Source organism: Aythya marila, assembly GCF_965140915.1.
Source record: "Aythya marila genome assembly, chromosome: 9".
NCBI lineage: Eukaryota > Metazoa > Chordata > Aves > Anseriformes > Anatidae > Aythya > Aythya marila.
Window position 1 is genome coordinate 10,386,474 of NC_139050.1, and position 16,487 is coordinate 10,402,960.

At 41.1% G+C, this 16,487-nt stretch overlaps 1 protein-coding gene across 1 annotated transcript in view; it reads left to right on the top strand.

Moving 5' to 3' along the window:
* The window catches only part of VPS8 (VPS8 subunit of CORVET complex), a 75,150-nt gene that overhangs the window by 46,312 nt on the left and 12,351 nt on the right, over nucleotides 1-16,487 (top strand). The window contains exons 35-42 of the mRNA XM_082766875.1: nucleotides 2,576-2,717; nucleotides 3,466-3,555; nucleotides 3,983-4,025; nucleotides 4,691-4,794; nucleotides 6,212-6,290; nucleotides 7,726-7,808; nucleotides 14,599-14,679; nucleotides 16,128-16,297. Of these exons, the coding sequence (XP_082623001.1) occupies nucleotides 2,576-2,717; nucleotides 3,466-3,555; nucleotides 3,983-4,025; nucleotides 4,691-4,794; nucleotides 6,212-6,290; nucleotides 7,726-7,808; nucleotides 14,599-14,679; nucleotides 16,128-16,297 (792 nt within the window). The remainder of the gene's footprint in view (nucleotides 1-2,575; nucleotides 2,718-3,465; nucleotides 3,556-3,982; nucleotides 4,026-4,690; nucleotides 4,795-6,211; nucleotides 6,291-7,725; nucleotides 7,809-14,598; nucleotides 14,680-16,127; nucleotides 16,298-16,487) is intronic.

A 16,487-nucleotide genomic window follows, 5' to 3' on the forward strand; every position in this document is an offset into this window, starting at 1 on the left:
GCAATGAAGCATGTCTGTTTGCAGCACAAATTCATGTGTTGTACCAACACATATTTAACAACACAGTGTTCTGGGTCTATTAACATACTAACAAATGGCAAAACTTGTAGGGTGTTACAGTGGTTCTGCTCACTAACCATGACTCTGGCAAGGCTCAGCTGTGCAAAGTTTTGTGAGAAATCAGCAATGATCTCTTCCTTCCGGAAGATACCATGGCAGAGAAGAGTTTTGCAGAGGAACTGTTTGGCACGGTTATACTGAAGACGAAGCAGGTTGTGTTGAGCTGAGCAGGACCTGCAAGTCTCAGGATAATTGTTTAGTTTTTTATGTTATCAAAATCTTACATTCTTTCCATTTTCCCTTTTTGTGGATTTCTTAAGTGAAATAGTTAAGGAAAAGATTGGCTTGCTCATAAGCCATGAATAGTGGGTGCCAGAGTTATTTCCAAACTAGAAGTTTGTTCTCATACTGAAATTGTATGACATGCTAGAAATGACATGACAGAAATCATTTTAGACAAAGTGCTTCTTTTTTTTTTCTTCTCTCTCCAGTGTAGTATCAAAAAGGGTAGAACACTTGTTCTTGCAGGTATGGACAGGGTTTATAGGTTTTGTGTTGTGGAAGGAGTGGATGGTGAGTACAGGAGGTTATCTGTTGTTTCTTTTTTATTAGATTTTAGGATTCTTTACTCGATGTAAATAATGATTCTTTACTTGATATCCAAACACAATAGTTTGGATACCAATTTTTGTATAATTGTGTACATATTTTGGACACTCATCCGTAGCTGCGTTAGGCTTTCATTTCTGGGCAAATGCCATTTATTAATCAAGCAGTTGACATTGTGATTACAATAAGCTTCTTTGGGCTTGGTAGGGGCATGGTGTACTCTGGAGGTCTTTCTTAGATGATGATAATTCGTGTAGCTCCCAGGAAATTACAGGGTCATGTGGTATGTTAGACCTTTTTCCACCCTGTGGCTGTGGGGTTTGCACATCCACATACCTTCTGATTACAAATTTCTGTTCAGAAAGGTAACAAAGCTAAATATATACCTTGACCTGTTTTCTTTCCTATCACGAGCTTCAGAACAGGCTTATTAACAAATATGCTAACAGAGGATGAACTGTAGTTTCACTGTGTAATGCATCAATCCTAGAATTGCCACGTGAAGTTTATTCCACAGTGGTGGTGAATTGCTGTTCACTTTGAAGGGTTGTAAGTGTTATGTTTGTCTCTAGGAAAGGATCATCTGTATCATTCCAGCTCTTGGAAATCTCTTGCTTCTTGTTTCTCTTTAGAAACAAGATGAGTAGAAAACAGGACACAAGGACAGTCATGGGACTGGTGTCAGGGTTCTGCTCTGTTTCCCCCACATTACAAGTTTACTCAGTAAGCCAAGGGATTGGAAAATTGGAAATTGGAAAACTACATGAACCACCACAGTGCCAATGGCTGCTGCTGGAAAGGATTTAGAGAAATTTATTTTAGAGGAACAGCTTTAATAAATGAGTTTAATTGTGATCTGAGCTTTGCCTACAGAAGTTATCGAGACTAGAATTGGATGGGAAACTCTAGTCTGGCCTTCCGAGCAGCTCAGGCCAGGCAGCATTATCCACAGTCCTAGCCAGAAGAGAACAGTGTCATGTACTGCTGAGTGCCTGACCATCCTGGCAGTGTCACTTGTGACAGTTAGAGGAGATCAGGGAGGCAGCAAAGGCAGGTAACAGCAGCAATTGGAGATTTTATCTGCTTGTGTTGATTAAACAGGTCCCACGTGGGGAGATGAGGCAGATGTTTTTCCTTCCAGTTTAATATGGTTCTCTGGGGCAGACGATTACGAAACCCTTGAGAGAAGACGCAGCCTCTGGCTTGGTGCTGAACAATGTGCAGGGTCTGGTTTGAAGTCTTACAGTTGGAAATGTGCTCTACTGATGACTGTAGTGTGCATGGAGTTAGAGTCCATTAGAGCAAGAAAAATTCACTAGTTTTGTTTGGGTTGAGAACTACCACTAAATAAAAACAGGGATGTTTCCCTAAAAGAAGCATGAAGTTATATCTCAATGAATTAGGAGAGGGGATTGTATTCTAGCAGATGAAACATTAAAATGTGGTAAAGCGGAGCGAAGAACAGTTTCAGAAACGGTAAGCAGAAAGCAGTATTTCTTCAAGAATATTCAGAGAGAGTCTGTAGGAAAAATAGATGATCAGCATCTAAAAAAACCTACTCAAAGACCATAAGGCTGCATCAAAGAAATTACATGACTTCTTTGCATGTCTTTGCTATAGAATTGCTGACGAAGTGTCTGTGCCGGGATCTTGTTTCACAGGGGTCTTTGATAGTCTAATTTATACTGAAGCATCAGTAGAATGCGTTGTGGAACAAATGAAATGCCTCCTAACAGATATCTAGCACTAGTAACTAGTAGAGACAGCATAATTTTTCTCTTACAGACAGATTTTTTGCTTGGGTATAAAGTGTAAGAGACAACACACAACTGAGTTAAAAACTCTTCTTTCCAGTCAAACTTCTGAACTAGAATTTGACTTGTCTCCCGTGTCTTTTATTTTCCAGAGAAGGCATCAACCAAGACTTGATTCATTTACCACCCAGCATCACAGAGCAGTTCATTGAGCTGCTGTGTCAGTACAGCCCAGATGAGGTTTTGGAGACGCTTAAAGTTGTGGAATGCTGCAGGCTGGAAGAAACCATCCAGGTAGAAAAGATGTGTAAAGACAGGGGCTAGGGGAAGCATTCATATCAGCTCCTACCGAAGTTATAGATTAGTTCTTAGATATTTGGCCCCCTGAGCTGCTAAACTGCTCTCCTGCACCACTGTTAGCTATACTTAGTATCCTGTTTCTGAATTTAGTCTCAGGGCTAATAAGAAAAGGCTATTAGTATGCTGAATCTACCGATTAACTGCAGAATACAGATCATCTGAATTAACGCTGATTACCATTGAAGGTATCTGAAATAATATAGACTGGGGATTTTGGATAGCAACACTGCCAAAATAGGTATTCCTGCTCCAGCAGGGGGATTGGACTAGATGGTCTTTCAAGATGCCTTCCAATCCCTGATATTCTGTGATTCTGTGAAAATTTGACTGATGTTGGGAGAGTGACTGTTTCTTCACTTTATGAAAATTTTAACTAAACATCTATCCTCGATCTGGATATTTATACATGTATATATGCAGATTTAAAGATTTTAACACTGGTGGTGGCAATAGAGCAACTTCAGAAACAGCACAGTGTAGACAGGAGTGGTGGGGGCAGGCATCTGACTCAGTGCTTGGACTCGTTAATGTGCCTGTGAACACATGGAGATAAAAATCCTCTCTGACCATCCAGTTGTCCCTGTTTTGTGGAGTAAACAAATGCTGGCAGGTTTCTTGAGATAGATGTTCACTTTTTTTTTTTTTTTTTTTTTTTTTTTTTTTTTTTTTTTTTTTTACTTAGATAACCCAGAAACATCAGCTTCATGAAGCTTCCTCATATTTACTGGAGAAGAAGGGAGATATCCATGGTGCCTTTCTGGTTATGCTTGAGGTACTGTATGCTAAAATGCTGAATGTGACATTTTTGCCATGCTCTTGGTCAGCATGGTGTCCTTTGTTGAGGTTTGGGACAGTCATCGCTTCTCAGTTTGTTTCCCACTACAATGCATGGAAGCATTTACCTTCTGTCAAAAAACAGTATGTTGAGTTGTCTGCAGACCATCAGTTCAGTGTATTTTTCTGGCTTGTTGTGAAAGCTGTCTTTAAACATCTAGTAGATAATAGATACTGAAATTTGTTTTTGTGGTTCAAAAATAATGTTTAAGTTTAAGTTTTCCTTTCCACATTTAGAAAAATGTATACTATACTAGTTATATTGGGAAATAAAATAAGGGCGAGCCTTAGTAACCAAGCCCTTTTAAAAACACCTCCATCAAGATTCTGGAAGTTTACTGTTCTGAATTTTCTCTTTCTTTCAGCGATTACAGAGCAAGTTGCTGATGCTTACACAAGATGATGAAAGTAAGAGTTACCAAGTTAAATTCCATTTTTCTTTTGAAAAGAGATAAACATAAAAATGTAAAATTCATGTTTGACAACTGGCATAATGAGATCCTTTTTCAGGTTTCTCAGTATTGCAGTGATATTTTTTAAATTGACATTCATGTAGCTGTGGTAGTTACACTGATAGCAATTCCTTATTCTTTCACTCTAATCTCTACCAAAACTTGTAAAAAACAAACAAACAAACAAACAAAAAACACTCTGATTTTGTGTGTGGTCAGCTGTCCTGTTAACTATTTTGATTGTGACTTTAAGCAAACTTCTCAGAGAATTAAGAATGTTCTGCCTACAGAAAATGAGTATATATGCACAGGTACACTCTTCATCGGCCCCAGGATTCAAAGGTGCACCTAATCAAATGCAGTGTCTGTATTTGTTATTTAATTGTACCCTAAACTACAGCTAAAATCTTCCTTATTTGATTACATGAAAAGTCTTATATGCCCTATTTATTACTGCATTCTGAAAGCGTGCCAAAAATCAGGACCCGTCTTCATAATGCAGTAGCTCACTGTAGGGAACAGCTTTTAGATGAACAGCATGATTTTATTTTGCAGAATGATTGGGAGTTAATGTATCTAGTAATTTCTATAATTGCAATTTATTTTTCCCCAAAAATTTAGGTTCAGAACAACTTCCCTTGCTAGAAAACATTGAAGATACCTTAATGAAAACCATTGCTCTTTGCCAGAGGAATTCACACAACTTAAACCAACAACAGCAAGAGGTAAGGGAGTAAAAGCCATATCACTAAAGTCAATAAAGGCCTCTGCTTCTCCAGAAACTCTCTCTTCACGTGCTTTTTCCTTTCCCCATCTAATCCATACTGATATGTGTCAAGCAGCCATTGTTTTGCTCTGCCTTGTGTTCTTGTTGTGCTGCTTCAGGTTTTAAGCCGATGAGAGAAATCCTCACATGTGAAGCACAAAATAAAGTGTATATTAGTAGTGGAGAAGGAGATGAGATAGCATCCTTTCCCCATTTTTAGCTTTAGTTGAAATTTTGGCTTGAATGTTAATCAGGCACTAAAGAAAGCAAAGGATCATTACTTTTGTAACCTTGCATCAAGCTGTTGGCATACTTAAGTTTGTGTCATCTTTATGCCGGCAGAAAGCTGATGCTACTTCCACTGTGGCTGCAGAATATTGCTGTTCTGAATACTTGAAAAATCCTGAATTTAGTGTTAGCCTGGTCTTGAAGGGGTGGAGACAATACAGCTTGCCTGAGCTCTTGCAGAGAGAACTGGGTATGCCTTGTATCGAGGTTGTGTTTTCATTTTGCTGATGTCAGTGGCATAGAACCTATTTTTAGTCCTAATAGCATGCATAATGTAGGCAACTGAATTCAAAACTGAGATTGTTGTTCCTGTGTCTGAAGAGCTGGCATGTCTGGAAGTCAAGAATTCTCTCACTTTTTCTTAGTGCTGTCCAGTGTAGGAGGTGACCTGCTCAGTTTCTTTTGTGAAATGATTTCATTGTGCAACAGACAACTGCTGTTTTTGTTGAAGAGGTGACTACAAGTGCAGAGTGCTTATGGCCTGCCTAATGGAGTTAGTGTTTGCTCTCACGCTGGGTTCTGTTCCACACAGTGGAATTGCTTTGTTGATGCCTGATAAAGATCAGACTCTGGTCACTGGATGAAGGGCCATCTTCCCACGTACAATATCACGTAAATTCTCCCAACTGGAGAATTTATATGTCTCTATCCATTTGCCGACCTGTGACTGTGCTATCTGTTATGTAAGCAGTCTCTATGTCAGAGAGTTTGCATCTTGCATGTAGTAGCAGTTGGGGACTGCGAATGAAGTAAAGTAGATTTCTTATGTTGTCAAAATATTAGGAAAGTAAGAGTGAGAAAGAAGAAGGAACAACAGGAGCCAAAGGTCTTCTCTGTGCTCAGATCCAATCAAACAGTATCTTGCTCTAAGATACAAGCAATCTAGACTGAAAGCAGATCCACAAGTACTTTCTGATTACTTTAATATATTTCAGTTCTGTTCCACTTCAGTGAAAACATAAGAATGTATTTTTGTTTTTTAGAATGTGCAAGTGAGCCTTCAGAAATGGACTTTGATACTAGTCACACCTCATTTTTCATTTTGCTATGTTCTTACTGTTTTTTTTCCTTGCATTCAATTATTTTAGGCACTCTGGTTTCCCCTGCTGGAGGCTATGATGTCCCCACAGAAACTGTCCGGTTCTTCACAGTATCGCTATGCTGAATGTAAGTATTTTGATTCTTTTGTGACTCCAAATATTAATCAAAGCCTGTGTGCTGTCTTTTGTCCTCTGCTGATTGAACAGAAGAAAATCAGTGTCATTACTTCGTTCCTAAATTCCTTGCTCTCGCAGTAGATCTGAATTGCAGTGGCTGTAGAACTGAGCTTGGCTTGGAGCTCAGTTGGGTAGGCTGCAGCTGTCAGGTAGTTTTTGTTTTTAGCTTTGAGCGGAAGACAGACCCTGCTACAGCCTCTTCTAATCAGCTGGTTCCATTGAGGTGGTTCTCTATGGGAGGAAAAAAAAAAAAAAAAAAAAAAAAAACACAAAACAAAACAACAATGTGCACAGGCTTTCTAGACTGTAAGTAAGTTTGTAAACTTTGGAAACTTCTGATATAACACTGTCATCTTCCCTACCTAGCCTTTTTGTTAGGTATCTCTTCATCTGTCTATTGTATTTAAAAATAGTAGAAAATACACTAAATTCTCTACTCCAGTTCTACCCCCTGAATCAGTTGTGGGTGTCATTAGCCCATCTAAAGTAGTACTCTTGAAAGGGACTTAGATACTAGGATTTTGGGACAGAATAATGCCTTTGCTTGATTACAGCACTGTACTTCGCAGTGATTGTAACCATGCATGGTTAAGGACCCCAACATGTTACAAAAAAAATGATGGTTATCATCCTGTCTGGTCTCCCTCTATTCCTTCCCTTCCAGTGACTATTAGCTATATCTGGATTCGTGGGGATAGATTGATAAGCCAAAAATAAAAATCACCCCTCTTCCCTCAACTCATCTTTTCCTCTAAATTTAGAATGCCCTCTTGATTATCCATTTTGAGAGCTGATGCCTGCAGAATAGAGATTATCTGAAGTGATATCAGAAATGATGAGAATGTAATACACTTGGATCCCACAGAACTGTTTTTGTTTTCATTCCTAATGTGCATATCTCCCAAACTGCCCTAGCTATCTAATTAAACCCACAAAGAAGCTGAATTGCTGGTTTCTGCATATATCAGTTATTGGCTCTTACTTTAGGGAACCAGGAATCGAGGGGGGGGGGGGGCAAAAGACATTTTATGCAAAGGTTACTACTAGGAAATCCTAGCGTCAGTGGGATTATAACATGAACTAGGGATGCAGGTTGACTTCTGTTAGCAGTAAGAGTGAATGGCAGTGTTAGAAATAAAGCCTCAAGATGTGAAAGTTTACTGTAGGTAGGAAGTAGGATGGGAGGAGAGGCGTTGTGATATCAACCTTTTATATATATTCTTCCTGATGCAAAAAGATGCATGTTCTTAGTAGAAAACATGCACAGAAGTGGTGAAAATGATTTTCATACTAGAAAACACAAACTGAAATAAAACTCTTAGTCTGAAAGATGCCCCTCCTTGAATCCTAATGAATGTTGGTGATATTTATGCATGATATTTCAGCATTGAAGAGTTTGACGATGCAAGTGCTGAACAACATGGCTGCATTTATCGCTCTTCCCTCAATCCTACAGAGAATTCTACAGGTGAGTTTCTGAAAAGAAGAAAAGAGTGCACAAACTTTTACCAAGCTATGCTATTCAGTTATTGGGAACAGCCGAGTGCATTCCTGATGTAACAATTTCTAGGTCACTAAATGTCAGATTGGCTGATTGCCTGGTTCAGAGTACTTCTGTAAAAGTTCAGCTGTCAAGAAGTAAGTTGGAAAACTTGATAGAATGACCTGGAGAACTTGGCAATCTGAGGAGACATGGAAACACACATCTTTGTGAAGCTAGGTAGTTTCTGCAAACCAAGTAAAATGGTATCTCAGAAGCTGGAATTTGAAGGGAAACTAGCAACTATGGGGTGACAGCATGGTTAAGGTTGGAAGGGATTCTGGAGATCATCTAGTCCAACCCCCGTGCTCAAGCAGGGTCACCTGCAGAGCGTTGCACAGGATCACATCCAGGCAGGTTTAGAATATCTCTGGAGAAGGAGATTTCACAACCTCTCTGGGCAACCTTGTTCCTGCACTCTGTCCTTCTCACAGAAAAGTTTTTCCTCATATTCAGATGGAACTTCCTGTGTTTCAGTATGTACCCGTTGCCTCTTATCCTGTTACTGGACACCACTGAGAATAGTCTGGCCCCATCCTCTTGACACCCTCCCTTAAGTTCTTTGTGTACATTGATACGATTCCCTCTCAGCCTTCTCTTCTTCAGTCTGAAGAGGCCCATCTCTTTCAGCCTTTCCTCATAAGAGGAAACCAGTGGTCTTCTTGGCCACAGGGACACACTGCTGGCTCATGGTTAACTTGTTGTCCACCAGGACTCCCAGGTCCTTCTCTGCAGAGCTGCTTTCCAGCAGGTCTAGGCAAGGCTACAGAGGTAAAGCCACTGTGAAGTTCTTAAAACTTGAAACTAAATATGTTGACGGTCATTTAGATGAAATGCTGGAGCGGGTGGTTATGGAAATGTTAAAATTTGTAGGCTTTGGAGAGAGATATCAAGACTGGGCTATTTTGGTTGATGGTATGATGTACAATTTGAGATTTTTTTTTTAAAGTGAGTAGCAAACCTTTTACAAAAGAGCTGATATCAAATATGTGTCTGGGGTTGAATGATCACAAGCAGATTTGATTTGTTAAATTGTAAAATAGACAAAAGATGAGGTAGGGATTTAATAGCAAACCTTGAGAAATATGGAAGATGAATTAGGGAAATTGTCTGAATTGTGTGGTGGAGCAATTGAAAGGTTGAAAAGGTGCCAAATTACTCTTCAGTTTCTGTTCCAGATGGAAGCAAAAGTGGAAAAGGGGGACAGGCTTCATGGGGTGAAGCCTGTAGCAGCCTATTAGTTTGATCTAAACATTATGCGCAATCTCAGGTTTTGGAAAGTCATAATTAAAGACATTGAAAGATGTAAATGAGTGGATAGAAAGGGTGATCAAATAAAATACGTTTTTTTCATGGGTAGAAAGTGTCAAGCAAACTTAATGCCTCTTCAGTAATGTTTCATTCCATTTTAACAGCAGCATTAGTTATGGTTTCCTGTTGAGCTTTGTTTGATGTTTCATGTAGGCAGGAAGTGGTACAGAAGCTGTGAATGAGTAAGTGGGGAGGTTGGCAGGGGGCTTTCCTGGTGTGTTTTGGGAATTACCAGATTGGAGGGGGTGCAAACCAGTGGCCACTATGAAGACAGCACAGCTGGGAGGTATCGCAGTGCGGAGGAGGGTCCTGATCCCCCTTGGGAAGACTTGGAAACTCTTGTTTTCAGGTCTTCAAATATTTCATGCCCTTTTCTGTTCTCAGAGTCTCTTCTTAAGCAGAAATAAAACTGTCTGCTAGAGGCTGGAATTCATGTCCTGGAGGCAACAGAAGAGTGAAATGTATTTCAGTTGTACGGTGAAATGGTTGATGTGATGGCACTATTGCGAAGGGTAGCAGGATGCCTAAGGTGTGTCACGAGAAGTACTGCTACTATGGACAGAAATATCCAAGGCATTATTTAGCATAGCATGTGCAAATCTGGTGACTGGTTTTGGAGGTAGGGGGAAAATTGCTCCTGTTCATCCCATTTCCCTGGTTAGCCTTACAAATTCAGTCTGACAAAACAGGGATTTAAGAGGCAAACATTTCTGTGTGGCTGCAACAAAAAGTGGGGAGAGATGATGCTTTATAAACACATTCTGGGACAGGAACTGAATTCTTGGTAACAAATGTTAGTGTAACTTCACAAAGCAGTAGCTAGTAATTAGTACCTTTTAGTTCAAAAGCAGGTTTAGGGAAAATAGTGTCACAAGCCTCAGTATAAGAGCCTGTGGAAGGGAACATGGTACTGATTTATTAGATCTCTAAGTTGATTTTGCCTCTTCTTGTTTGTTCTTTCATAGATTTTATTCACTTACATATTTGTGTATACCTGAGGTGTATGGGAATGAGTGGTCAGACCATGCTCATTTGTGGGCAGCACAGAAGGTGTCAGCTGTCTCCTCCTCGCTGCACCTCTGTGGTTCCTCTGTTGATGACTGCTTAGTATTGGGCAGCCTAATGAAATCCTTTAGAAGTTGCTGGCTGTTACAAGGTGGATTTTTACCTCAGAATCTCACTTAAGCTTTTGTAAATCATGGTCTGGATTGCTGCACGTCGTGATTTCTCTGGTTTTCAGTATAGGCTTTAGAGATGTCTGTAGTCTTCTACAGGTGTGTGATATCCTGCAAACTTGTCATCCTCCTCGTGTTAGGATGTAGGGTCTCCTGATAACGTCTGCAGGGCTCTGCACAGGTCTGCAGCCTTCTGAGCTTGGCCTAACACCTTCAGCTTTGCAGCTGCAAAGTGTCTTTTGTTACCAAGGCAGACCATTCACTTAAATCTTTGTTCTTGCGCTTAAAAACATGCTTTTCCATTCACATGACATTCATACCAACCTTTATTTCTGTTACAGATCTCTAAATGGGATTTTATGAGACTGAGAGGCCAGCGTTGCTGTAGGTCACTTTCATAGAATCAGAATCATTAAGGTTGGAAAAGATCTCCAAGATCATCTGGTCCAACCATCCCCTTACTACCCACTAAACCACGTCCCTCTTTCCATAGTGTTGTAGCTGTGTTTTACTAAACTGTTGCTTCAGGGCTTGCAGTGGATGCCTTTGGGAGTTTTCCTTTAGGTGTTATTTCAGCACACAGCTTGGCCCTGGGAAGACAGGTGCTTTGAACTCAGCTGGGAAGATGATGTGAACAGTGATGAACGTGTCTTACAGCGTGGCCATGTCTTGGGTGCTCAGCTCAGATATTTTTGAACACTCACTGGGGTTGTTTGGGATCAGGAACAAGACTTCCTCTGTGTTAGACAGTTAGCACTGAATTTTTTTTGCCTCCTTGCATGGTGTGATCTGTCATCTGCTTCCTTGGATTGCTTGAGAATGCCGTTTAAGTGTGCTGCAGGGAAGATTAACAACACGGCGTGCATACATGGTGCTTCCCCGGTACAGCTTTCTGAACTAGAGGTTGTCTCCTTCTTGTTAGTCCTAGGTTGGATATTCCTTTTGCAAAGCTGCCTGGTGGCTCTTGAAGCCACGTGAAATTCTAAAGCTGGGTGCCAAACAGCGCTGCCGTGGCTCTGAGCAGTGTGTAGCTTGGTGAAAGTGTTACCGATGTGCCACCTGAACCGTGATCTTAAGTGAGTGCTTAATCTAGCTCTTCTGGGCCCTCTTTCTCAAGATGTTTCTGTGAAATCCAGAAGTACAAGGGGTGCTTGAAGTCTGAAAACACCCTCAAAAGCTGTTGCAGCAGAGGTCAGGTTTTTGTGGTGGAGCACAAATCACTGGATCTGCTGGTGTGGAAGGTAGAACAGCTGCCCAGGAGTTACTGTGTTTTTGTAAGGTGGATGACATCAATAAACTGAGGTAGATGATCTTCCCTTTTCAGGAAAGGAATTAGATTATTCCAGTTTTAGTGGACTGTTTTTCTTCCTCTTCTGTGCTTAACTGCCTAGAGATTATACCTTATGCAAATGTTAACTTTGCAAGCAAAATGCTGCACTGAAGGGCACCTTGCAATGAGCTGGGACCAGACTCCACAGCTTTCACAGAAAATCGGTAGATTCGTAGCATCTGTAAAAATGTATTGACTCAACTTTATACTATTGAAGTCGTATGAAATGAAGATTAATATATTTAAGTTCTTGCTGATCCTTAACAAAAACTTTATTTATTAAACAGTCTGAAATAACTGCATTAGGGGTGATGCTAGAGGAATCCTTTTGAGCATTATGAAAAAATTCCATGTCATTACAGATGTGAACACTGTCTGATGAGGGCTGAAAGGTTGAGTGTTAATTCCCTTACAGAGCTCTAATCCTTCATAAACGTTTTGTAAGTAGATCCAGCTGTTGCATCCTACAAAATAGAGAATTAGAGAAACCAGAAATTTACATCCTACCTGTAGGAACCCCATACTGGGGAGGGAAGGAAGGAAGGAATCTCTAAAATCTGTTAGCGTGGAAGCAGAAAGATTCAAAAAGCCTTTTCTTTATTTTTATTTTTTCCCCATACCTGCTTAGGGTCCTGCCTGTCCTTTTCTTTCCAGCCCTGGAGGTGTCTGGATTAATTTTACGTACAAGAGTTGCTCTGTCCCCTTGCAAATCAGATGAAGCTTCAGCTGCATACGAATGCATTTTCTGAGTTCATAGTGCATTAGCACAGCTCTGTGAGTGCTGTCAGCAAAGAAATTTTTGTTTCCTGGTCCCAGGAAGAAAGGGAAATAGAGGAGACAGAACTGGCTCAGAGGCTGCATGAGCATCTCTGGTTTGCATACCAATACTGGCAGACTTTTCCCGACGTATGTGTTTGTGTAGCCATGCTGGCAGTGAATTTGGCTTTGGCTTACGGTGCTGAGTGGTCCCCGTGCCTGAGGAAATAACCAGCCTGGGGAAAGTAGCTGTGATCTCTTCCTGACTTGGCACAACTCACTTCTAGTAATGGGCCACCCCATACGGTGCATTCAGAGCATGTATAAATCCCAGAGACAAATTTTATAAGGTGGAATTAATGAAACATATTCCTCCATGAAAGTAATTGATCCCATCAGGCTCTTGTGGCTGTAATTTTTGTGGGGGCTGAAAGCAGCAAATTGGAAGAAAGCTTTATAACTTGCTGGGAATGTGGACTTACAGATCTGGATTTCATTCTCAAGGCAGGTAAACAGCTGCAGCCTAGGGCTGTGCAGCACTCTCTTTGATTCCTTTCGTGTTCATGTTTCCTCTTCCTCCTCCTGTACCTTTATAAAGAAAAGAAACAAGTTGCACTGAAAGTGGTGGCTTGCGGCTTGGGAAGTCTTATTTGCTCCATGTAAGTGGTTGCCTCTGTACGGTTTGGGTTACCAGCTTGGCTTTCCTTGGCCATGTGCTTGAGTTCTTCAGAAAAGTATCAGGTGAATACAGAAAGAACGTGCTCTGTACGTACATGCTGGGCTGGGAGTCCTGCATTCTCTGTTGCTCTCTATAATTCATACCGTGTCTCAGTGTAGTGTACTTCCTATGCCGTTGCTTTTAAATTATACATGCAGAAAGAAAGCTTAATGTTGTTTGAGGCCGTACTGTTCACCTAGCAAAAAAAGTAGCCTTTGCAGCATGTCAGGCTCTTCTGTGTATCCCAAATCTACAGCCGTTTTGGACTCAAGTGATACTACTCGGTGCTCATTTTATTTAGGCTTGCATGTTGGCATTTCTCCCCATCACATTTCCTGTGAAAGCTGTTGTCCAAAATTGCCTGCCGGCCTCTCTGTCCCTATTTTGGTGTTCTCTCTGGGTGTCTTGCAGTCTAACTTCCATGCTACTTGTCTCTTCTTTGCCAACTTTTCTGCTCTTGATTCTCCTCTCCCTTGCTCTCACTCCCAGCATGGAATATGCTTTATTCCTGCTTTTACTCATTCATCTAATCCAGAACTTGTTTATCTAGGCCCTTCGGTCCCTGTTTCCAGGATGCTTCCATCACTTTTCTACCTTGGTGTTACTTTCCTTATCACATCTTGCCAGTCCATCTCTACTTTTGCCCACGCCCTGCCCGTTCCACCAGTCAGCTGCTTCTCTGCTTTCAGCAGCCTTCCCCGTTTGCCTTTCACTGCCTCCCAGCAGTGCAAAATATTTTTTCCATGTCCAGCTCAATGACTGCCAGTCTCTGGAATTTGTATGCTCTCTGCCCTTCTTTGCTTCCTATTTACGTTAAAGACACAAAGCTCACCCCAGAACGGGAGGCGCACCCTAGGCCAGGATTCCTGTCCTGTGCTGAGTGATGCCTCAGAGGGTGCCAGAGTGGCTGGGGAGGAGGAGGAGAGGTTTGGTTTGGAGCAGGCATAAGGAAGCTGGCTGAGCTGTGCCAGGGCAGTGACTCATAGCCCAGCCCTTCTCTTATGCTACAGGGAAATGGAAGTGGAGCTGCTCAGAGCATGTGGAACCAGCCCCAAGTGGCACTGCAGGTGGAGTCGGTTCCTCTGCTCTTGCTGCAGGGTGCTGCTTGTTGCTTCCTCTTATATTCCTCAAGCATTCTCTAGTCAGCTCTTGCACCTCCTGAAGTTTCCAAGGTCACATCTGAAGTCTTTTGACCCAAGTGCCGTAATCAGTATTGATGATGCCATCTACTTGGTTTTGCTAGTCGCCAGTTTTCCCATCGATACGTGTGGTTACTGTGCCTGCCTTGTGTGTGTGCAGTGTCTTTAAATCTGGAGTCGTAACTTCTGTGTGTGATGGCAATCTGGAGGGGAGGAAGAAAAGGGGGGTGTGCAATAATAAATTACCATGTCCTGTGATTCAGCTGCAGATTCTCATTTCTTCACACAGGATCCAGTTTATGGAAAAGGGAAACTTGGAGAAATTCAAGGACTTGTCCTGGGAATGCTGGACACTTTTAACTATGAACAAGTAAGTTGCACGTATTTCTATTCTGTCCAACCCTAAATACAGGGATTCTTTTTAGTGTCTAGCCTACTCTTCTCTCTGATTTGCTATTTTTCTCTCCAAGCAAAGTAAATGGGCACGCAAGTGATCTACATTTGTGTGATCTGGGGAAGGGGAATGAGTTTGTGTAGCTTGCAAGCATATTACAAGTGAAGGGACCGACGGGTACGTGGTGATGTGAACACCTCTGTAGTGGAGATTTATGTTAAATGTACTGGAAGCATGAACACCTGCTTTTTTTTCCAACTTATCCTGCAGTTAGGGAGTCAAAGGCACAAAAGCAATATGGTTTTTTTTTTTTTTTTTTTTTTTAAACATGATTTTAAATATGTGCCTTTTAGATTAGTCTGTTTTGCCATTTCCCAGTGGTAACACTGCACTTCCTTTGTCACCCTATTACGTTTTATCTGTCTGACTCCTGCCTTTCTGTGTTCAGTTTTAAATCCCAGAGAGTCTCCAACCTTCTACGTTTTCTAAAGGTCATTTTTCCTGAAACAGAACGTGTAGTCTTCCTCCAAACTCGCTGTCTCCTGTTTTTTCTACCATAAGGCGCTACCATTGTAGCTAGTGCTCAGGCCTCCATGCAGCATCATCCAATTTAAAAATAAAATGGGGAATAGCTTTACTGTAGAGGACTAAATGTAAAGAGAGATTCTCTGAGTTTTTGAGGAAGGTCTGCTCTGAGCAGCACAGGCTCTCTGATCTGTTGTTGATAGCAGTTGTCTGGTAAAGGCTGCGTATTCATTATGCGGACCAGGCCATTGCCTTTGATTTTTGTCTTTCTAAGGAACCACCAATACAACCTCTGAAGCCTTTGGTGAGTTTGTATCAGAGGGCATCAATAAGTCACAGATCAAAGCACCTATCCCTGATACCTGTTTTGTTGTTGCTTAAGGAAGCACTGGCCACTAAAAACTAAGGGTGTTTTGCTTTTGGTTCTTAGAAATAAAGCTCTCAGTTGGGAAGAGCTAGCAGATGAGAGAGATGCAGTGTTCTTTCATATTTTAATTGTGATAGTGCATTGGACTTTGATTTTTCTCTGTACATTTCTAATAAAATAGGGGGTTGTATGCAGTAACTTAGCAGGTAGAGGGGAAAAGAAGCCTGATACAGAAGATGACAAGATGAGCTTGCTCTCCCACATCTCTTTTAATGCTCTCAGACAAAAATCAATAAAGCACTTATCTATCTATTTAGGAGTGAAAAGGTATCGTCGGCATTAACTTGTGGTAAAAAGGTAAGTATTTTGAAGGCAACAGCTACAAAATGTAAAAAGAAGCAATTTTGTGTGGTTGGGTTTGTTCTTAGCAATCTGATAAGCCACTTGTTATGAAGAACTGAACATTGTGGATTTTCTGCACTGTGAAGATGACACAATGACTTAGGTACTCTGCATATTGTCTTCCACACAGACCCTTCTAGAGACAACTACGAATCTTTTAAACCATGATCTCCACTGGTCGCTGTGTAACCTAAGAGCTTCTGTCACTAGAGGGCTTACCCCAAAGCAGGATTACTGCTGCATTTGTCTACAGCAGTACAAAAGAAGGCAAGAAACTGCTGATGAAATCATTGTTTTCAGGTAAAGTTAAGAGGATAGATTCACAGATGTGTTCATGTTAGTAGTTTAAAATAAAAAATAATTTTAAAAGCTACTGGTCTTCTCTAAGTAATAGTATGTATTCCTGTGGGCATGTATCTCCTGTTCCCTCGCACTGTGAATGGGCTGGCCAGTCAAACTGATCAGAGCCAGACTTCTTTGCATTTAGCCA